Source organism: Thalassophryne amazonica, chromosome 12 (assembly GCF_902500255.1).
Source record: "Thalassophryne amazonica chromosome 12, fThaAma1.1, whole genome shotgun sequence".
Taxonomy (NCBI): domain Eukaryota; kingdom Metazoa; phylum Chordata; class Actinopteri; order Batrachoidiformes; family Batrachoididae; genus Thalassophryne; species Thalassophryne amazonica.
This window is the reverse complement of record NC_047114.1, coordinates 7,820,565-7,841,871: the sequence shown is the minus strand read 5'-3', so window position 1 is coordinate 7,841,871 and position 21,307 is coordinate 7,820,565. Positions and strand designations below refer to the sequence as shown.

Sequence of the window (21,307 nt, the reverse complement as noted above, 5' to 3'; positions counted from 1 at the left end):
GATATTTCGGGTGCAGCAAAGAGCCTCTACCAAACAAGACGAGCTTAGAATATATTAAACAACTTTCTCTTTCAAAATCCTTTTTTTTGGCTGTATTTAAGCTTCCATCGTCACCCTATTTATTTTGTCAGCTCCTCAAGGACAAAAATGGTCTGAAATGAATTAAGAATCTTTTTAATAACGTGTGTTTGCTTCACAAAAAGAATGACTGTGTTTAAGTATCTCATCTGTCAGTAAATTAACCAGCAGGATAATGTGATCATGTTTTGTCTCTGTCAGGTCTTGTTATTTTCCTCATTTCATTCACAAAAATAAGTTCAAGTAAAGACGTGATTATTTTTCCTTTGTTTCCCTCAGTTACGATGAATAAGGAAGTTATGTCACGTGTGATGAAGAAGAGGCAGGCGGATCCAAAGGTGGTCCAGTATGTGTGGGCGGCGATAGAAGTCATTCGCAACCAGAAACAAATAGCCAACATGGACAGAATCTCCAAGTAAGCTCATTGTATTTTGAAGTTTGTGCATTTTTTCGCACATGGCCGATGTGTGCTGGTGCAACCTGCATATTAAATGTTTTGATTGGTTACAGTGAAGCAGCAGTTATTCATCTGACAAAACTGTTCTGCTGTTATTGTTTTGGCCCTGAAGCTGACCACCCCATAATCCACCCCTGCTGGTGCTGATGATGTTGTAGTTACTTTGATTTACACTGAACAAAAATATAAACGCAACACTTTTGTTTTTGCTCCCATTTTTCATGAGCTGAACACAAAGATTTAAAACATTTTCTGCATACACAAAAGACCTATTTCTCTCAAATATTTTTCACAAATCTGTCTAAATCTGTGCTAGTATGCCGAGATAATCCATCCCACCTCACAGGTGTGGCATATTAAGGTACTGATTAAACAGCATGATTATTGCACAGGTGTGCCTTAAGGTGGCCACAATTAAAGGCCACTCTGAAATGTTCAGTTTTATCACACAGCACAATGCCACAGATGTCGCATGTTTTGAGGGAGTATGCAGTTGGCATGCTGACTGCAGGAATGCCCACCAGAGCTGTTGCCCATGAATTGAATGTTCATTTCTCTACCATAAGCCGTCTCCAAAGGCGTGTCAGAGAATTTGGCAGTACATCCATCCGGCTTCACAACCGCAGACCACATGTAACCACACCAGCCCAGGACCTCCATATCCAACATGTTCACCTACAAAAAAGTCTGACACCGGCCACTCGACAGCTGCTGCAACAATCAGTTTGCAGAACCACAGAATTCCTGTACGAACTGTCAGAAACCATTTCAGGGAGCTCTTCTGCATGCTTGTTGTCCTCATCGGGGTCTCTACCTGACTGCACGTCATCATCGTCACTGACTTGAGTGGGCAAATCAATCAATCAATCAATCAATTTTTTTTTTATATAGCGCCAAATCACAACAAACAGTTGCCCCAAGGCGCTTTATATTGTAAGGCAAGGCCATACAATAATGATGTAAAACCCCAACGGTCAAAACGACCCCCTGTGAGCAAGCACTTGGCTACAGTGGGAAGGAAAAACTCCCTTTTAACAGGAAGAAACCTCCAGCAGAACCAGGCTCAGGGAGGGGCAGTCTTCTGCTGGGACTGGTTGGGGCTGAGGGAGAGAACCAGGAAAAAGACATGCTGTGGAGGGGAGCAGAGATCGATCACTAATGATTAAATGCAGAGTGGTGCATACAGAGCAAAAAGAGAAAGAAACAGTGCATCATGGGAACCCCCCAGCAGTCTACGTCTATAGCAGCATAACTAAGGGATGGTTCAGGGTCACCTGATCCAGCCCTAACTATAAGCTTTAGCAAAAAGGAAAGTTTTAAGCCTAATCTTAAAAGTAGAGAGGGTGTCTGTCTCCCTGATCTGAATTGGGAGCTGGTTCCACAGGAGAGGAGCCTGAAAGCTGAAGGCTCTGCCTCCCATTCTACTCTTACAAACCCTAGGAACTACAAGTAAGCCTGCAGTCTGAGAGCGAAGCGCTCTATTGGGGTGATATGGTACTATGAGGTCCCTAAGATAAGATGGGACCTGATTATTCAAAACCTTATAAGTAAGAAGAAGAATTTTAAATTCTATTCTAGAATTAACAGGAAGCCAATGAAGAGAGGCCAATATGGGTGAGATATGCTCTCTCCTTCTAGTCCCCGTCAGCACTCTAGCTGCAGCATTTTGAATTAACTGAAGGCTTTTTAGGGAACTTTTAGGACAACCTGATAATAATGAATTACAATAGTCCAGCCTAGAGGAAATAAATGCATGAATTAGTTTTTCAGCATCACTCTGAGACAAGACCTTTCTGATTTTAGAGATATTGCGTAAATGCAAAAAAGCAGTCCTACATATTTGTTTAATATGCGCTTTGAATGACATATCCTGATCAAAAATGACTCCAAGATTTCTCACAGTATTACTAGAGGTCAGGGTAATGCCATCCAGAGTAAGGATCTGGTTAGACACCATGTTTCTAAGATTTGTGGGGCCAAGAACAATAACTTCAGTTTTATCTGAGTTTAAAAGCAGGAAATTAGAGGTCATCCATGTCTTTATGTCTGTAAGACAATCCTGCAGGTTTAGCTAATTGGTGTGTGTCCTCTGGCTTCATGGATAGATAAAGCTGGGTATCATCTGCGTAACAATGAAAATTTAAGCAATACCGTCTAATAATACTGCCTAAGGGAAGCATATATAAAGTGAATAAAATTGGTCCTAGCACAGAACCTTGTGGAACTCCATAATTAACTTTAGTCTGTGAAGAAGATTCCCCATTTACATGAACAAATTGTAATCTATTAGACAAATATGATTCAAACCACCGCAGCGCAGTGCCTTTAATACCTATGGCATGCTCTAATCTCTGTAATAAAATTTTATGGTCAACAGTATCAAAAGCAGCACTGAGGTCTAACAGAACAAGCACAGAGATGAGTCCACTGTCCGAGGCCATAAGAAGATCATTTGTAACCTTCACTAATGCTGTTTCTGTACTATGATGAATTCTAAAACCTGACTGAAACTCTTCAAATAGACCAATCCTCTGCAGATGATCAGTTAGCTGTTTTACAACTACCCTTTCAAGAATTTTTGAGAGAAAAGGAAGGTTGGAGATTGGCCTATAATTAGCTAAGATAGCTGGGTCAAGTGATGGCTTTTTAAGTAATGGTTTAATTACTGCCACCTTAAAAGCCTGTGGTACATAGCCAACTAACAAAGATAGATTGATCATATTTAAGATCGAAGCATTAAATAATGGTAGGGCTTCCTTGAGCAGCCTGGTAGGAATGGGGTCTAATAAACATGTTGATGGTTTGGATGAAGTAACTAATGAAAATAACTCAGACAGAACAATCGGAGAGAAAGAGTCTAACCAAATACCGGCATCACTGAAAGCAGCCAAAGATAACGATACGTCTTTGGGATGGTTATGAGTAATTTTTTCTCTAATAGTTAAAATTTTGTTAGCAAAGAAAGTCATGAACTCATTACTAGTTAAAGATAATGGAATACTCAGCTCAATAGAGCTCTGACTCTTTGTCAGCCTGGCTACAGTGCTGAAAAGAAACCTGGGGTTGTTCTTATTTTCTTCAATTAGTGATGAGTAGAAAGATGTCCTAGCTTTACGGAGGGCTTTTTTATAGAGCAACAGACTCTTTTTCCAGGCTAAGTGAAGATCTTCTAAATTAGTGAGACGCCATTTCCTCTCCAACTTACGGGTTATCTGCTTTAAGCTACGAGTTTGAGAGTTATACCATGGAGTCAGACACTTCTGATTTAAAGCTCTCTTTTTCAGAGGAGCTACAGCATCCAAAGTTGTCTTCAATGAGGATGTAAAACTATTGACGAGATACTCTATCTCCCTTACAGAGTTTAGGTAGCTACTCTGCACTGTGTTGTTATATGGCATTAGAGAACATAAAGAAGGAATCATATCCTTAAACCTAGTTACAGCGCTTTCTGAAAGACTTCTAGTGTAATGAAACTTATTCCCTACTGCTGGGTAGTCCATCAGAGTAAATGTAAATGTTATTAAAAAATGATCAGACAGAAGGGAGTTTTCAGGGAATACTGTTAAGTCTTCTATTTCCATACCATAAGTCAGAACAAGATCTAAGATATGATTAAAGTGGTGGGTGGACTCATTTACTTTTTGAGCAAAGCCAATAGAGTCTAATAATAGATTAAATGCAGTGTTGAGGCTGTCATTCTCAGCATCTGTGTGGATGTTAAAATCGCCCACTATAATTATCTTATCTGAGCTAAGCACTAAGTCAGACAAAAGGTCTGAAAATTCACAGAGAAACTCACAGTAACGACCAGGTGGACGATAGATAATAACAAATAAAACTGGTTTTTGGGACTTCCAATTTGGATGGACAAGACTAAGAGACGAGCTTTCAAATGAATTAAAGCTCTGTCTGGGTTTTTGATTAATTAATAAGCTGGAATGGAAGATTGCTGCTAATCCACCGCCCCGGCCCGTGCTACGAGCATTCTGACAGTTAGTGTGACTCGGGGGTGTTGACTCATTTAAACTAACATATTCATCCTGCTGTAACCAGGTTTCTGTTAGGCAGAATAAATCAATATGTTGATCAATTATTATATCATTTACCAACAGGGACTTAGAAGAGAGAGACCTAATGTTTAATAGACCACATTTAACTGTTTTAGTCTGTGGTGCAGTAGAAGGTGCTATATTATTTTTTCTTTTTGAATTTTTATGCTTAAATAGATTTTTGCTGGTTATTGGTAGTCTGGGAGCAGGCACCGTCTCTACGGGGATGGGGTAATGAGGGGATGGCAGGGGGAGAGAAGCTGCAGAGAGGTGTGTAAGACTACAACTCTGCTTCCTGGTCCCAACCCTGGATAGTCACGGTTTGGAGGATTTAAGAAAATTAGCCAGATTTCTAGAAATGAGAGCTGCTCCATCCAAAGTGGGATGGATGCCGTCTCTCCTAACAAGACCAGGTTTTCCCCAGAAGCTTTGCCAATTATCTATGAAGCCCACCTCATTTTTTGGACACCACTCAGACAGCCAGCAATTCAAGGAGAACATGCGGCTAAACATGTCACTCCCGGTCTGATTGGGGAGGGGCCCAGAGAAAACTACAGAGTCCGACATTGTTTTTGCAAAGTTACACACCGATTTAATGTTAATTTTAGTGACCTCCGATTGGCGTAACCGGGTGTCATTACTGCCGACGTGAATTACAATCTTACCAAATTTACGCTTAGCCTTAACCAGCAGTTTCAAATTTCCTTCAATGTCGCCTGCTCTGGCCCCCGGAAGACAATTGACTATGGTTGCTGGTGTCGCTAACTTCACATTTCTCAAAACAGAGTCGCCAATAACCAGAGTTTGATCCTCGGCGGGTGTGTCGTCGAGTGGGGAAAAACGGTTAGAAATGTGAACGGGTTGGCGGTGTACACGGGGCTTCTGTTTAGGGCTACGCTTCCTCCTCACAGTCACCCAGTCAGCCTGCTTTCCCGGTTGCTCGGGATCTGCCAGAGGGGAACTAACGGCGGCTAAGCTACCTTGGTCCGCACCGACTACAGGGGCCTGGCTAGCTGTAGAATTTTCCACGGTGCGGAGCCGAGTCTCCAGTTCGCCCAGCCTGGCCTCCAAAGCTACGAATAAGCTACACTTATTACAAGTACCATTACTGCTAAAGGAGGCCGAGGAATAACTAAACATTTCACACCCAGAGCAGAAAAGTGCGGGAGAGACAGGAGAAGCCGCCATGCTAAATCGGCTAAGAGCTAGTAGCTACGCTAAGCTAGCGGATTCCTAAAAACACGCAAAGTGAATAATGTGTAAATAATTTAGAGGTGATTCAGCAGAATGAGTGCTTTAGTTAAGGCACGTAAAGATTACACTGGGAAACAAATCGTAATCTAGATAACTAGATCAATCTAACTGCGCAGATTAAACAGCTAACAGATACAGAAAAACACTGCTGTGCTCCGGAACAGGAAGTGATACAATACCGCAGTGAGAGCCAACCACCAGTAGAGGCAAGCAAGAGCAAATGCTCACATTTGATGGCGTCTGGTTGCTGATCAACTCTTTGTAAAGGTGTGTTGCACTGTGTGAGGCAAATGGTGGTCACACCAGATACTGATTGGTTTTCTGACCCCCCCCCCCCCCCCCCCCCCAATAAAGCAGAACTGCACATTCCAGAGTGGCCTTTTATTGTGGCCAGCCTAAGGCACACCTGTGCAATAATCATGCTGTCTAATCAGCATCTTAATATGCCACACCTGTGAGGTGGGATGGATGATCTCGGCAAAGGAGAAGTGCTCACTAACACAGATTTAGACAGATTTGTGAACAATATTTGAGAGAAATAGGTCTTTAGTGTATATAAAAATTATATTGTTCAGTTGAGCTCATGAAAATGGGGGCTAAAACAAAGTGTTTTTGTTAATTGTAAATTATTTGCCATGTCACTTTGGCCATATTGTGGACAGTGCTGACATTCATCAGTGACTATCCACTGCAGACTTCATTCCTTTTTGTGTTGGTCAGAGCAGGGATTAACTGTAACACTTAGCATATCTCAGATGGCAAATTGGCAAGTTGGCTGCTTGCCCAATGAATACTGGTGGTGAGTGGCTATTGTCATGGCAACAGTGGCATGCAACTGATAGCCCTGCAACTTTCCCATGTTTCCACTCATTCTGCAGCTAAGAGGCTTTGTGGGTAAAACTGAAATGACTTTAGTTTTTGTGAACAGAGAGAAGACCTGAATAAATAAAAGAAACAGAGGCCAATGATTAACTGCCCTCTGGATCAGCGATGAATGGAACCTCCTCACATCCTTCAGGTTACTCAAATTCAGTTAAATGTTAATGTTTGTAGTTGATGGTTTACAATAACCTAGTGTGAAATCAACTAACTAAAATGTTTTTGAGTTTTGGTTCTGAATTTTTAGTTTAAAAGAGGACTCAACACTAAGGGGAGCTTTTTGATTGTGAACATTGCAACAAAAAGACCATTATAGTGGAAACATCCCAAAATTCAGAGTTGTATTTATTTCAATTCATTTAGTTTTCTGTCTCTGTTACAAGTGCCAGTGGTCATAAGTGGTTTGTCTTGGTGCTGTGTGCCACCATGAAGCTGCATTGAAGCTATTAAATTTGCCACAAACACTCGACCTTTGCTATATCTGACTAGTTATACCAACAGGCCATGGAAATTTGTATTAAATATTTGCAAAATAGTATTTATAATGCACAAATATAATAAAATGGAAAAAAGATTTCAAGACTGTCCTACAGGTGCTTGAAATCGTTGAAAATGTTTGAATTTTAATGTGTTTTCAAGGTTTGAAAAGTGCTTGAATTTTGATTAACATCATTGAAAATGCCTGAAATTGTAACTCTCACAATGCGATTAAAGTGAAATAAGGTGCTGGAAAAGCTTGAAAATGGACTCTGAACATACTTGAAAAGTGCTTGAATTTGTAGAGAGAAACAGGTCATATTGAAGGGACAGTAGTGCAAAACTGCAAAAGGGAACATGAGATGGGTGTGGGGTCTGTTTCTGAAGCCCTCCTCTCCTGTGCACCGGCAACACTTACTGTGTATTGGTTTTGTAATTTGTGTCAATAGCATGGCACAAGCAGACGGTCACCCCTTTGAGTCTGGTTTGCTTGAGGTTTCTTCCTCACAGGGAGTTTTTCCTTACCACTGTCACCTGTGTGCATGCTCTGGGGGTTGGTAAGGTGAGACCTTACTTAAGTGAAGTGCCTTGAGGCAACTTTGTGATTTAGCCCTATATAAATGAAAAGAAATTGAAATTAAAACATGCATCATTCTATAAACACTGATGTGAGTCTTCCAGGTATTTCCGGAAGGCTGGGTATTTGCTTCCTGGGCAAACATTTCTAGGTTATTTTTGTTTTCCTGCATAGAATTCATTCTGTGGTCCAATTTCATGATTTTTGTATTTGATTTGAGAGTTTGTAAAATTTGCATCCTCATCCGAGACTGAGAAATAAATGTAACGTGTATTCCTGTTTATCAGGAGAGTCAGCTTGGAAACACAGCAGCCACAGCGGCGTTGTGAAAGTAACCGCATTGTGTTTAAACTACATAGCAGATGGATGCAGATGTTCTGCGGCAGGGAGACCATTTAAAGCATGGCAGTTCCATCAGGAATAAATTGAAATGGGCCTAGTTAGAGAAGGACTGAAACGGCAACTTTTTATTTTAATCATGGTTTATATGGAAAGGCTAACTCCTCCATCTTGTTATGCCATATTGTTGATGGGGCGGGCAGTAATACTCTCCATAAATTCATTGTCATTTGACATGGTTCAAGTTATTTTGCATAAATCAGGATCTGTCTTTGGGACATGCAAACTTGATATACAGTAAAACTTGCATATAATGGATTCAGGTGGACCAGGGAATTTTGTCCATTATAATCGAAATCTGTTATATATAAAATGAACAAAATCCACTGTATGTATAAAACAGACAAAATACGCTATATGTATAAAATGGTAAAATGCTAAAATACCCTCGGCTGTATGAGCCTTGTGTTCTTTATCATTTGCAGTTGTTTAATTAATTATTAAGATCCTGTTGTCTTACATACAATTTAGGTTAGGTTAAACTTTATTGTCCCCACAGGGAAATTTGTCTTGGACTCACAGTGTTGTTTGACACATACACAACATTCACAACATTTAACATCCGGACACACAGACAACGGTAGAACAGTCAGCTGATCTGCACAATTCCAACAAATAGAATATGACCATGTCATGATATTGCACAATCCCAAGTAAAGTGCATTTGCAGATAAAGTGACTTCAGTATATTGCACCTATCCAATAAATAACATTATAATTACAATTCAACAATTAAAAAACCACATTCCTACTTTCTTGTCTTATTTAACAAAGCCACTGACGTGGGAACAAAAGAGAGTTTGAACCTGTTACTGCGGTGCTTGATTGCTTGATAGTGCCTCCCTGAAGGTAGCAGAGTATATTCACTGTGCAGTGGATGGGAGGGTTCTCTGATTATGGCTTTAGCTTGTGCCAGGACAGAGGTTTCAAAAATTGTCTGGTGAGAAGGAAACTCCTTTTGTCCTATGATTTTCATTGCATTTTTTACAAGCGGTCCAATTTTAGTTTTACCCTGCACTGTGAGTGAGCCAAACCAGGCCACTATTCCATATCTAATGAGGCTCTCCAGCACCGCATTATAAAAACAAACCATGATTCGGGTGCTTACTCCAAACAGTCTAAGTCTTCTGAGGAAGTGGACTCTTTGGGAAAGTTTCTTACATAAAAAATCCACATGCACATTCCACCTCAGAAGATTATCCACATAGATGCCCAGATATTTCACTGACTCCACCTGTTCTATCTCCCTGCCTCCAGTGATTACTGGGTCATGGGGCAGGAGTCTTTTTGGATCAAAGACCATTTCTTTGGTTTTAACCCCATTTAGAGTCAAGTGGTGCTCCTCACACCAAGACTGAAAGGAGTCGATTTCATTAAAATAAACTGACGGACTTTCACCAGCTGAAAGTAAGCTCACAATAATTGTGTCTGAGAATTTCAAGATTTTGTTGCTTGGATTTGTGCTTCTACAGCCATTGGTGTATAGGGTGAAAAGAATGGGAGAGCTTACAGCCCCTTGAGGCACTCCCGTACTACAGGATTGTGCTTTAGACAAAGAGCTGTTTACTCTAACTTGCTGTGACATATTAGTTAAAAAGGAGTGAAACCACCTAACAAGGGAGGAGCTAACATTAAGGTCTCTCAGTTTTTGGACTAGAAGATGAGGGTGAACTGTGTCAAAGGTCGACGAGAAATCAGCAAATAACACACGTGCGTAACAGTCAGCATTCTCTAAGTGCTTATAAATCATATGTGACATACACACAGTGGCATCTGTAGTGCCAATTCCCTGCTTATATGCAAATTGCATTGGTTCGAGAGACTTGGACACTTCCAACTTGAGTCTATTGACCATTACCTTCTCAAAGCATTTCATAACAATGCTGGTTAAAGCCACGGGCCTATAATCTTTATTAGTGGCCGGGGCTAAAGTTTTTGGTATGGGTATAATGGTCGACTGCTTCCTGCATAGAGGAACAGAACCACTCAAAGCTGACATTTGGAAAATAGGGCACCATGCCTCTGAAAGTTCCTGTGCACAGTTTTTCAGTAAAAAAGCTGACAGGCCGTCCGGTCCTGCAGCTTTGGTAGAAGACACTTTACTAAAAATGGCTTGGATACATTGCTGATCAATATCAAAGCTACTCATTTCAGATGCATGCTCCAAGTCAGCTACTGGTTCACACTCAACATCATTCTCCCTGTTAAATCTCAAGAAAAAAAATCATTTAAGTTGTTGGCAAAATCTTCATCATTCCTTGTAATTAATTCCTGTTTGTTTATGTTATATGTGGGCATCAGATGGACAGTGGCATGATCTGAATTTGCCAGGGGTGGGAGTGCTTTAGCTCTAAATGCACTCTTGATGTTGCCAAAACATTTATCCAGGATGTTATCCTTTCGTGTTTTACATTTAATATACTGGTGGAAGCCAGGGAGCGCTCGCTCAAGGCGACAATGGTTTAAGTCCCCCAGTATGAAGACAGCAGCCCCTGGAGTGCGTTGAAGCTGACTGTGCACACATTCTGCCAAGCAACTGGCAGCTTTATTTGCATTACCGTTCGGTGGAACATACGCTGCAATAATTATGACATTTCCAAATTCGCAGGGTAAATGGAATGGTCGCATTGACACGCATAGTAACTCCAAGTCTGGGTCACACATTTGCACTCTAGTTGAGTACTGTTTACCCCACATCTCCTTAACATAGATGCAAATCCCACCACCTCTGCTCTTCCCTGATGACAGGGTTCTATCTGCACGCACACACGAGAACCCCTCGTTGTGAATTAAACTGTCCGGTATATCCTCCCGAAGCCACGACTCAGTTAAAACCATAACACAGGACTCCCTGTATGCGTGACTATAGCGACAGTTGAGGCGAAGTTCATCCATTTTACTGGGCAAAGATCAAACATTCCTCAGAATCATGGAAGGGAGCGGTGGTTTATTACCCCTTTTCCGAAGCTGTTGCCGTACACCTCCACGTCTGCCCCGTTTCCTCCGTGTTCTCGTACCGGTGGTCGGGTGCTCTCTCCTTACCTCCTCCGGTAACCCGCTCGGGAGCACGTCGCCACTAGATTGTAGTGACAACAAAAAATCCCTTGAGTAAGCAAAATTAAGTCCATTGCGTACTCTTGATAAGGATCCACCTTGGAGGTTGTTGCCAACTGATTCACTTACTGCCCAAAGCAGCAGCAGCAGCACGATAGGGACATGCCACATAGTGCCAGATGTATTATTAGCCTAGCCGCTAAACAAGTCCAAAAGTTCCTGGATCTTCACCAATCTGTGATCTTCACCGATCCGTTCAAAGTTGGTTGTACAGAATATACTAACTGTTATCCGTATCACCTTTCGCCACATCCACACAGAGCAGTACAAAATATTTAAGAGTTAAAAAAAACACAAACACGGGAGCCCAAGTCACCACAGTGCAGCGCCCCGGAAGTACATGTAGATTTGTACATGAAGTGAAGCCCATCTATTAATCAGTCAATCAAAAACAATGTTTACGTTTTAACAGCGTCTGCAGGAGGCTTTGCGTGTACGTGTATATGAGCTTTTGACAACAGCGGAAGTTATGCAAATCAAAGAATATGTGTATATCACCCTCTGTGCATTTGCTGGTATTAATGATACAAATTTAACTCCATAGGAAGTTAGCTTTGAGTTAGTGGAAGTTAGCGTGTACACTAATATCGCAAAATGTGTTTTCAGATTACAAAAAGAGCGTTTTCAGTTTTGGAAGCGTTTATTTCTTGCTATGTTTTACATAATAAGTCCATTGCTGACCATTTAAACGAATATTTTGTCAATGTGGGGAAAAATCTTGCTAGTAATATTGATTCATCGAGCGCCAACTCTTGGGAAAATAAGATAACATTCAATAAATCTATGTCAATGTTTATTGGTGGAACTAATAAAAAAGAAATAATTGATCTGGTGCATAATTCCAAAAGCAAGAAATCAACCGACTTCAACAATCTGGATATGGCTTTTTTGAAAAAAATTGATTGTATAGTAAAACCTTTCAGCTACATTTGTAATATATCATTAAGTTCTGGTAAATTTCCTTCTCAAGTGAAGATAGCTAAAGTAATACCTCTGTTTAAAACTGGTGACACACACCTTTTCCAATTACAGACCTATCTCACTTTTACCACAGTTTTCCAAAATACTAGAAACATTTTTTGTAAAAAGACTGAATAATTACTTACTAAAGCATGAGATACTCTGCGAAGAACAATATGGATTTAGAAAATCTAGGACTACTTCATATGCATTGATGGATTTTGTGGAAAATATAGCGACTGCAGTTGATAATAAACAATATACAGTAGGTATTTTTTTGATTTACAGAAAGCGTTTGACACTGTTAACCATGAAATATTACTAACCAAATTACAGAAATATGGAATCAGAGGACTGGCATATGACTGGATAAATAGTTATTTACATGGTCGGTCTCAGTATGTTCAGTATAACAACATTGACTCTGAACTCCGGGAAATTACGTGTGGGGTGCCCCAGGGTTCGGTGTTAGGTCCTTTGTTATTTATACTGTATATAAATGATATAAGTTGGGTGTCAAGAGCACTGAGGTGTGTCCTTTTTGCAGATGACACAACTGTGTTCTGCAGTGGTGATAATCTTGAACAGCTTCTAGACACTGTGGAAAATGAATTGGATAAATTTAAGGCTTGGTTTAACGCTAACAAATTGTCACTCCACCTTGGAAAAACTAAATGTATTATATTTGGAAATAAACTTGTACCTAAATGTAAAAATGTAACCATTAACAATATGGAAATAGAGACAGTAACTGAAAATAAATTTCTAGGTGTTATAATTGATAATAAACCCAGCTGGCAACCACATATAAATAACATAAAATCGAAAATGTCAAAATCTATTGCCATCATGTACAGGGCCAAGGACATACTGTTACAGGAAGGGTTACTTACTTTATATCATTCTTTCATAGCACCATATATGACATATTGTATTGAGTCTTGGGGTAACACTTACAAATCAAACACCAATCAAATATTTCTCTTACAAAAACGTGCCTTTAGAATCATCTGTAACAAACATTATCTTGAGTCAACGCATTCCCTGTTTACGATTTTAAATTTATTGAAATTCAGAGATTTAGTGGATTACATCACAATACATACTTTGTACAAAGCTAACAACAAAGTCTTACCACTTCATATCCAGAACCTGTTCAAGATGAGGGACTCTGAATATAGTTTACGAGGATGTGGTATATTCAAGAAGCCTCCTATACGCACCAATGTAAAGGGTTTTTGTGTTTCAGTTAAAGGGGTGAAGGTTTGGAACGAATGTCCTGTTGAAATTAGATTGTGGTTCTTTTGTTTTAAGAAACATTATAAAAATTTAATAATTTCCGGATATAATGAAAAATATAATTGAATTAAATAATGTATAAATATGATGTATAACCTTGTTAATGTATGGTATGTATCTGTGGTGTGTATATATAGGAGTGTGAGCAAAAATGAATATGTATTTATGTCTGTCTTTTTTTTTTGAGCATAAGTGCTAATAGTGTTGGACGTGGACGTTTGGTATGGGGGGTGGGTAAGCTTTGCTTCTTCCCACCCCCTTTCAGACACACGGTGCAAATTTTGGTTTTGTTCCGGTTTTGTTTTGATACGTTGTGACTGTGCTGTGTTGCTGAAATAAATTTCATTCATTCATTCATTCATAATATATCACAGTGTGTGTAAACCTGGTGAAAAACTACAGGAAATGTTTGACCTCTATAATTGCAAACAAAGGCTACTGTACCAAATATTAACTTTGATTTTCACAGGTGTTCAAATACTTTTGTAGCAGTAACATACAAATAAATTATTAAAAAATCATACATTATGATTTCCGGATTTTTTTGTTTTAGATTGTCTCTCCCAGTGGATATGCACCTAAGATGAAAATTTCAGACCCCTCCATGATTTTTAAGTGGGAGAACGTGCAAAATCACAGGGTGTTCAAATACTTAATTTCCTCACTTAATTGGTTTATTTCAAGTTATTCCCAAAGCAGACTGTGACTAATTAGGTAAAGACATACAGCACCTGCGCACATGGCACCCAGCGTTACACCGTATTTTCCTCACTGTAAATACAAAGCAAAGTGGTTTTGAAGAGACCAGCCACTCGAGACCAGCCACACCAGCCAGATTTCCCGCCACTCAAAAACAAAGCAGAACAGATACAAACAGAATGTGACTTTTTAACCTCTTAAAATAGGTCAAGGTTAGCCATCTTTGAACTTGTCCAAAGTCTCTGTCCCAAGAATGATCCCTGTGAATTTTAAGACTGTGGCAGTAATAGAACTGCACGGACGACAGGTCTTCGCAATAGCCTATGGCCATATGTTGGACTCAGGTACAAATTGCCAAAATCCACTATATGTATAAAGTGGACAAAATCCGTTTTTTCTAAATCCGCTGCGGAGTGGTACCTTAAAATCCTAAAGCCTGATTTATGCTTCTGCAACTCTGTAACTCCGTGGCCATGCAATGACGATGTGCGCGTGACCTTTTTAAAGTTCTCCGTCATGTCTTTGTGTAATTTGCTGCAGGAACAGCAGCTTTTTCTGGATTAATTTGTCCCTCAATGAGTGTCACTTCCAGTGATGAAAATTTTCAGGAAATGACCAGAAATCCAGGTTTTTATTTACGTAGTGAACGTTTCCGTGTTATTTTTGATAACGTGTCAGAATCCAGTCATGTTCCATGGCCAAACAGTTGGTGGCGGTCATGCACTGTTTGTTTGCAGGCTGCCAATAAACTCGAAAGAAGTAGGGTTATTTTTGTTTTGCTGGCTGCAAGATTTTTGTTTATAGGATACCTCTGGCATATTTCTCACAAAGCAGAACTCATTAATGCATAAAGGGATGAAGATTTAACTGTGAACTGTGTGCCATGCTGAAACTACAAAACAAATAGATGAAATGTTGTTCTGCTACGTGAGATGATTTAAGATTCATCTGAAAATGTGGCTGGGTCCAGCAGAATTCCCACAGCGGTGACCCAACTTTATTTAGTCATCGTTTATACAGAAAAGCTAACACTCCGGTAAATCTTTGAGCTTATTATATCATGTTTCAAAATCTGTCTGGGAAGCATTTACTTCAGATTGTCTCCATGCAAACTCTAGCCTGCTAAATCTGCATTTTATGGTTCTTCTGGACACAGGCTTTCTGAAGTTGAGAAGCACAATGACAGATTTCTCAATTTTGAAAAGAGAGAGCAGTGGTTAGAGGTAAAAGACAAGAATCGCAATATTTTATTTTTTTGTCTTTCTATGTCAGGAAAACAAACCAGGGATAGCGGTCGAAATACATTTTTTAACCTACTTGCACCAAAAAAGTTACTTGCACAACCAAAAGTCTGTCTTATATCAACCTTAAAACTCCTCATCTGATGTATCAGACTCTTCCTCTCTGGGGAGAGTTTGAGGGGAGAGCAGCAGCGGCAGACAGGTTTGTTTGTTTTTTCTCCCACGTGCGCTCACGAACGAATCGTCCGTGAAGATGATTTTATTTATTAACTACACAGATGTATAATAAAACAAATGGTGACTGGTTTATAACACAATGACAGAGTTTGAGGGGAGAGAGACCGAGGAATCGCAGCGGTAGCCAGTTTTGTTTTTTCCCCACATGCGCGCACGAAAGAATCATCTGTGAAGATTATTTATTAACTACACAGATGTATAATAAAACAAATGGTGTCTGGTTTATAACACAATGATGACAGAGTTTAAGGGGAGAGAGAGTGAGGAACGGCAGCGGCAGCCAGTTTTTTTTTTTTTTTTTTTTCTTTGTTTACATGTGTGCGTGCTAACGGGACAGGAGCTCCTGCAGCTGCAGTTATTTGCTGCAGGTCCTGCAGCAAATAATGAAACTCCCCGAATTGGGAACGTCTCATGAGGCTGTTGTGAACCCAGGTACGGCGCCGCTGGCGACGTTTGTCAGCTTTCCGCAACAAATACAGCACAGCAACTCGCTCTGTGTGTGAGAGTCATAAAACGCAGGGAAGACGAAGACAACACACTGGAAATTGTTTTTTCCTTATTTATTCCTTTATTGGTTCATTCTACTGGTGCTTATAGTTGATAAAACTTGGATAAAGTTACTTGCACCAGTGCTAGTGCAGTATAAAATTACGTGCACAGCTCGAATAATACGTGCACAAAGTGTTCAAGAGATGAAAGCTTGGCCAGTCAATAAATAAATGTATTTAATTCTTTCACCGAAACATCAAATCTAGGCTTGCATCTTAGATGTACCTTCTGGCAAATTGTAGCTGTAGTTTTGAGATCTGCACAATAAATGTTCTCAATGTTAAGTTATATCTGTTTTTGTTTTTTATTTATTCATTTTTTATTAATTTACTTTTGCTAAGGGACCCATGCAGAAACATTATAATTTTTACACTTAAGTTTATTTCGCAATATATACTAATACTGTGAAGGGATTCAATTTACACCGCAATATGAATTTTTTTCAGATCCCATGTGTTAAGTCAGGATCTAGCCAGATAAGAAATGACTTTCTTGGAGCCCTCACAACTATTTTTACATGAGAAGTGAATAAATTAATTTAGTACCTTTCAATATAGGCAATACTTGCATTTTAAAAAAGAATTTGGCAAAAGCCAAAGAAAAGAAAGATGAACGCAGGCAGGGACAGGGATTGTCCCAGGGAAAACGACTGAAAACCCAGAAATCTGTGCATAAGGTGGCCATGAATTTGAAAAGAGAGATTATCAATATCCGATGTGAGCGAAAATCCGCTACACAACATCCTTTATATACGGTGTTTATTACGTGGAAAACCATACAAAAACATTGGGACTTCTGCTTTTGTCCAGTGAGTGCTAATATACGATTTATACGATAACCGTTTAGGTGAGTTTTACTATATTTATTTATGTTTTGAACTAGTCTGCTAAATATGCACTTTATGGCCCTTCTGATACATGGCCGTGAAGTATTAATGTGGAGAAAAAAAGGATAAACATTTAGTACATTTGTGCAAGTCAAATATTGATGTGAAAAACATTTGTGCATTGCAGGACAAGAAAATTGTAAGTATCCCAGAAATGCAGATGTTTCACCAGGTGGAAAAATCTGTTACTACGTTTCCCGTTTATGTCAGTGAATAAGAATCCAATTTAAACCCCAGTTGTTGTTGTTAAGAATGGAAAGTTATATTGTTGAATGACTATTAATGAACGATAGATGCAACTTTACTGTATCAAGTTTTATTTTTATTCTTATTCATGTTGAGACACTATCAGTTGTTATAAAAGACAAATTCTTGAAGTCAAGTGTTTGGATAAGTGTGGAGACAAAACAGGAACAGTCCAATGCAAATGGCATGCAAGATCAACAACAAAATTTTCAGTTTTTTTTTTTTTTCTTTCTTCTCCAAAGGGTTAATCACATCATTGCCTAAAGCTGAAGAAATTGTCAAATAAGGTTATCAATCTGAAAGTTGTAGTTCCACTGATATTAGAATAACAGACCTCAGCAAGCAGCACACAATAAGCAAAGTGCACATCTCGGGCCACGCGGTGCATTATGGGTACGCTAAATTTTTCGGCTACCAATCCATATGCTATGACGGCGGAAAGCAGCGAGGAGTGCTATGATTTGGATCATTTCAACCGCTGGAAAGTTGATTTAAAGCGCCGACAAAGGAGGAAGAGAGTGCTGCTGTCAAAAATGACCAGTCCTTGTTGATAGTTGGAGACAAACAAATTTCTGACCCCTTGAAGGCAACTGACGGATGGTTAGACGAAGTCCAGAGTCTGAAACTGTGGATATTGTAGAATATTTGCTAAGCAGGGATGAGAAATCGCTACTCCGCCAGCTTCGTGATGACTACAAGGAAGGTGGATCTCGCATATAACCTCTTTGGTGTCAGGTTTGTTTTATAGAACATGTCAATTTTACAATATTACGCGCCACTTCATTCATGGCGCGACATTACAGTCATAAGCCGATGCACAAAAATGGCATCATCAGCCACATTATAATTCGGCACAGTTTCAGGATATTGACTAAATAAATGTGTGCAAGAAACTTACAATTTTAGTCCATCTTTTACATCCGTCTGGATATTTCTTTTCTGTGGGGAAATTGTGTAGAATGAACGGAGGTTTACAACCACATTTCTTCTTCTGTCCAGCTTTGGTTGGACTCGGCGGAGCTTTGCAATCGTGTATTTTCAGCCAACTTTCAAGCCTATAATTTCCGTTCGAGCATTTGAAAACAGCACAATGTGCACCTGTCATTTATTGAACGCGTCGTTTAAGCCTTAAAGCCTTTGAAATAATCCATGTAAGCCTTAACTTTTACAGTCCGCTAATGGTACTGTATACGAAATTCAGTAGGAGCGGTGTGAGTTTGGTAGCTGAAATTTTTGCCCCCGTTTGACCCATGCATGCGCAGATGCATTGCGGACTTTGCTTATTACACAAAGGATAACAGATGCACCTTCCATGCTGAGTTTTCACAGTTAAAGCTCTGGACATGCACTGTTGCTCAGACAGTAATTAAAACCTTTCTGTCTCAGAGAACAATCATTTAGTATGTGGCTGATCACACAGATCAACTGCTTTTGTTAACCTGGAATCATGTAGCAGTAATAGTAGCAGTAATATTTATTTGGTTATTACTTTCTAACCTTGTACATAAAGTGCTTTCCAAAATAAAAAAGTTAATAAAAGGCAAGCCCTGAACTAATGAATCTTCTAGTTTTGTCGTGTTTTAGTCATTATTGGGATAATCTTGAAACTGGCAACATTATTAAATTATATATTGGATTAAATATATGTTGATTTAACATAAAAAATATGTTAATTAAAATTTTTTGCATATTGACTCTAGATATGCCTACGGTCAAATTCTCAAATTGTCAAAAGTGGCCAGTGCGCGTGATAGCGTTTCAGGCCCACTGGGCTTACACAGCAGTCGAGGAAACCCTAAGCTGGAAAAGTGAATGATTGTGACCTTTCCAGTCACCGGCTGATAGTCGGGTGCTAACATGCATTCTTTGCTGGATCCCCCCGACAGACACCATTTTACATAGGTGATGTAAAATGGTGTCTGTCGTTGAAGATGGACGAGCGTCACCTTTTAACATGTAACAACAATGTGGCTGAGGTTTTGAACATGTGAATTTAGGCCTCACTCTAGTTTGTCTCTCAACGGTCCAGGTACCTGAGCCGAGTCTTTGGGATGCATCCTAAAGAGACTGCCAGACAGCTGAGCCTGGCTGTGAAGGACGGCCTGGTGGTGGAGACATTGACGGTTGGCTGCAAGGGTTCCAAGGCCGGGATTGAGCAGGAAGGCTATTGGCTGCCTGGGGATGAGATGGTAAGTCCACTTTGGTAAATACTATCAGTGGCTAGAAAAAAAATAGGGTTTATTTTATTTATTTATTTATTTATTTATTAATATTTAAATTGATTTATGTTTAGTTATTATTGTTTGACTCTGCAATCATGCTGCAAACACTCTTAACACCCAGAGTCCGTTTATTTGCCGAGTCACTGAAAGGTTAAGGAGAGTAGGCTAATCGACTAGCGCACTGCACTGTAGGTCATGGACACGTGAGCCATGTACAACACATTCATCTATTGTTGTAGGTGGAGCTTGACTTAGTAATGTCTTGCTGCAGTCACTGATGTGTTGTTAGTGTGGAGCTACTCATAAAAAATAACCATCACAACTGCCAGGTTGAAGTACACTCAACAAAAATATAAACGCAACACTTTTGGTTTTGCTCCCATTTTGTATGAGATGAACTCAAGGATCTAAAACTTTTTCCACATACACAATATCACATTCCCAATATGTTCACAAACCAGTCTAAATCTGTGATAGTGAGCACTTCTCCTTTGCTGAGATAATCCATCCCACCTCACAGGTGTGCCATATCAAGATGCTGATTAGACACCATGATTAGTGCACAGGTGTGCCTTAGACTGTCCACAATAAAAGGCCACTCTGAAAGGTGCAGTTTTATCACACAGCACAATGCCACAGATGTTGCAAGATTTGAGGGAGCGTGCAATTGGCATGCTGACAGCAGGAATGTCAACCAGAGCTGTTGCTCGTGTATTGAATGTTCATTTCTCTACCATAAGCCGTCTCCAAAGGCGTTTCAGAGAATTTGGCAGTACATCCAACCAGCCTCACAACCGCAGACCACGTGTAACCACACCAGCCCAGGACCTCCACATCCAGCATGTTCACCTCCAAGATCGTCTGAGACCAGCCACTCGGACAGCTGCTGAAACAATCGGTTTGCATAACCAAAGAATTTCTGCACAAACTGTCAGAAACCGTCTCAGGGAAACTCATCTGCATGCTCGTCGTCCTCATCGGGGTCTCGACCTGACTCCAGTTCGTCGTCGTAACCGACTTGAGTGGACAAATGCTCACATTCGCTGGCGTTTGGCACATTGGAGAGGTGTTCTCTTCACAGATGAATCCCGGTTCACACTGTCCAGGGCAGATGGCAGACAGCGTGTGTGGCGTTGTGTGGGTGAGCGGTTTTCTGATGTCAATGTTGTGGATTGAGTGGCCTATGGTGGCGGTGGGGTTATGGTATGGGCAGGCGTCTGTTATGGACAGAGAACACAGGTGCATTTTATTGATGGCATTTTGAATGCACAGAGATACCGTGACGAGATCCTGAGGCCCATTGTTGTGCCATACATCCAAGAACATCACCTCATGTTGCAGCAGGATAATGCATGGCCCCATGTTGCAAGGATCTGTACACAATTCTTGGAAGCTGAAAATGTCCCAGTTCTTGCATGGCCGGCATACTCACCGGACATGTCACCCATTGCGCATGTTTGGGATGCTCTGGACCGGCGTATACGACAGCGTGTACCAGTTCCTGCCAATATCCAGCAACTTCGCACAGCCATTGAAGAGGAGTGGACCAACATTCCACAGGCCACAATTGACAATCTGATCAACTCTATGCGAAGGAGATGTGTTGCACTGCATGAGGCAAATGGTGGTCACACTAGATACTGACTGGTATCCCCCCAATAAAACAAAACTGCACTTTTCAGAG

General features: G+C 40.2%; 1 protein-coding gene across 1 annotated transcript in view; it reads left to right on the top strand.

Moving 5' to 3' along the window:
* Nucleotides 1-362: 362 nt before the first annotated feature.
* The window catches only part of zmynd11 (zinc finger, MYND-type containing 11), a 75,286-nt gene continuing 54,341 nt past the window's right edge, over nucleotides 363-21,307 (top strand). Inside the window, exons 1-2 of the mRNA XM_034182365.1 lie at nucleotides 363-493; nucleotides 19,431-19,590. Of these exons, the coding sequence (XP_034038256.1) occupies nucleotides 363-493; nucleotides 19,431-19,590 (291 nt within the window). The remainder of the gene's footprint in view (nucleotides 494-19,430; nucleotides 19,591-21,307) is intronic.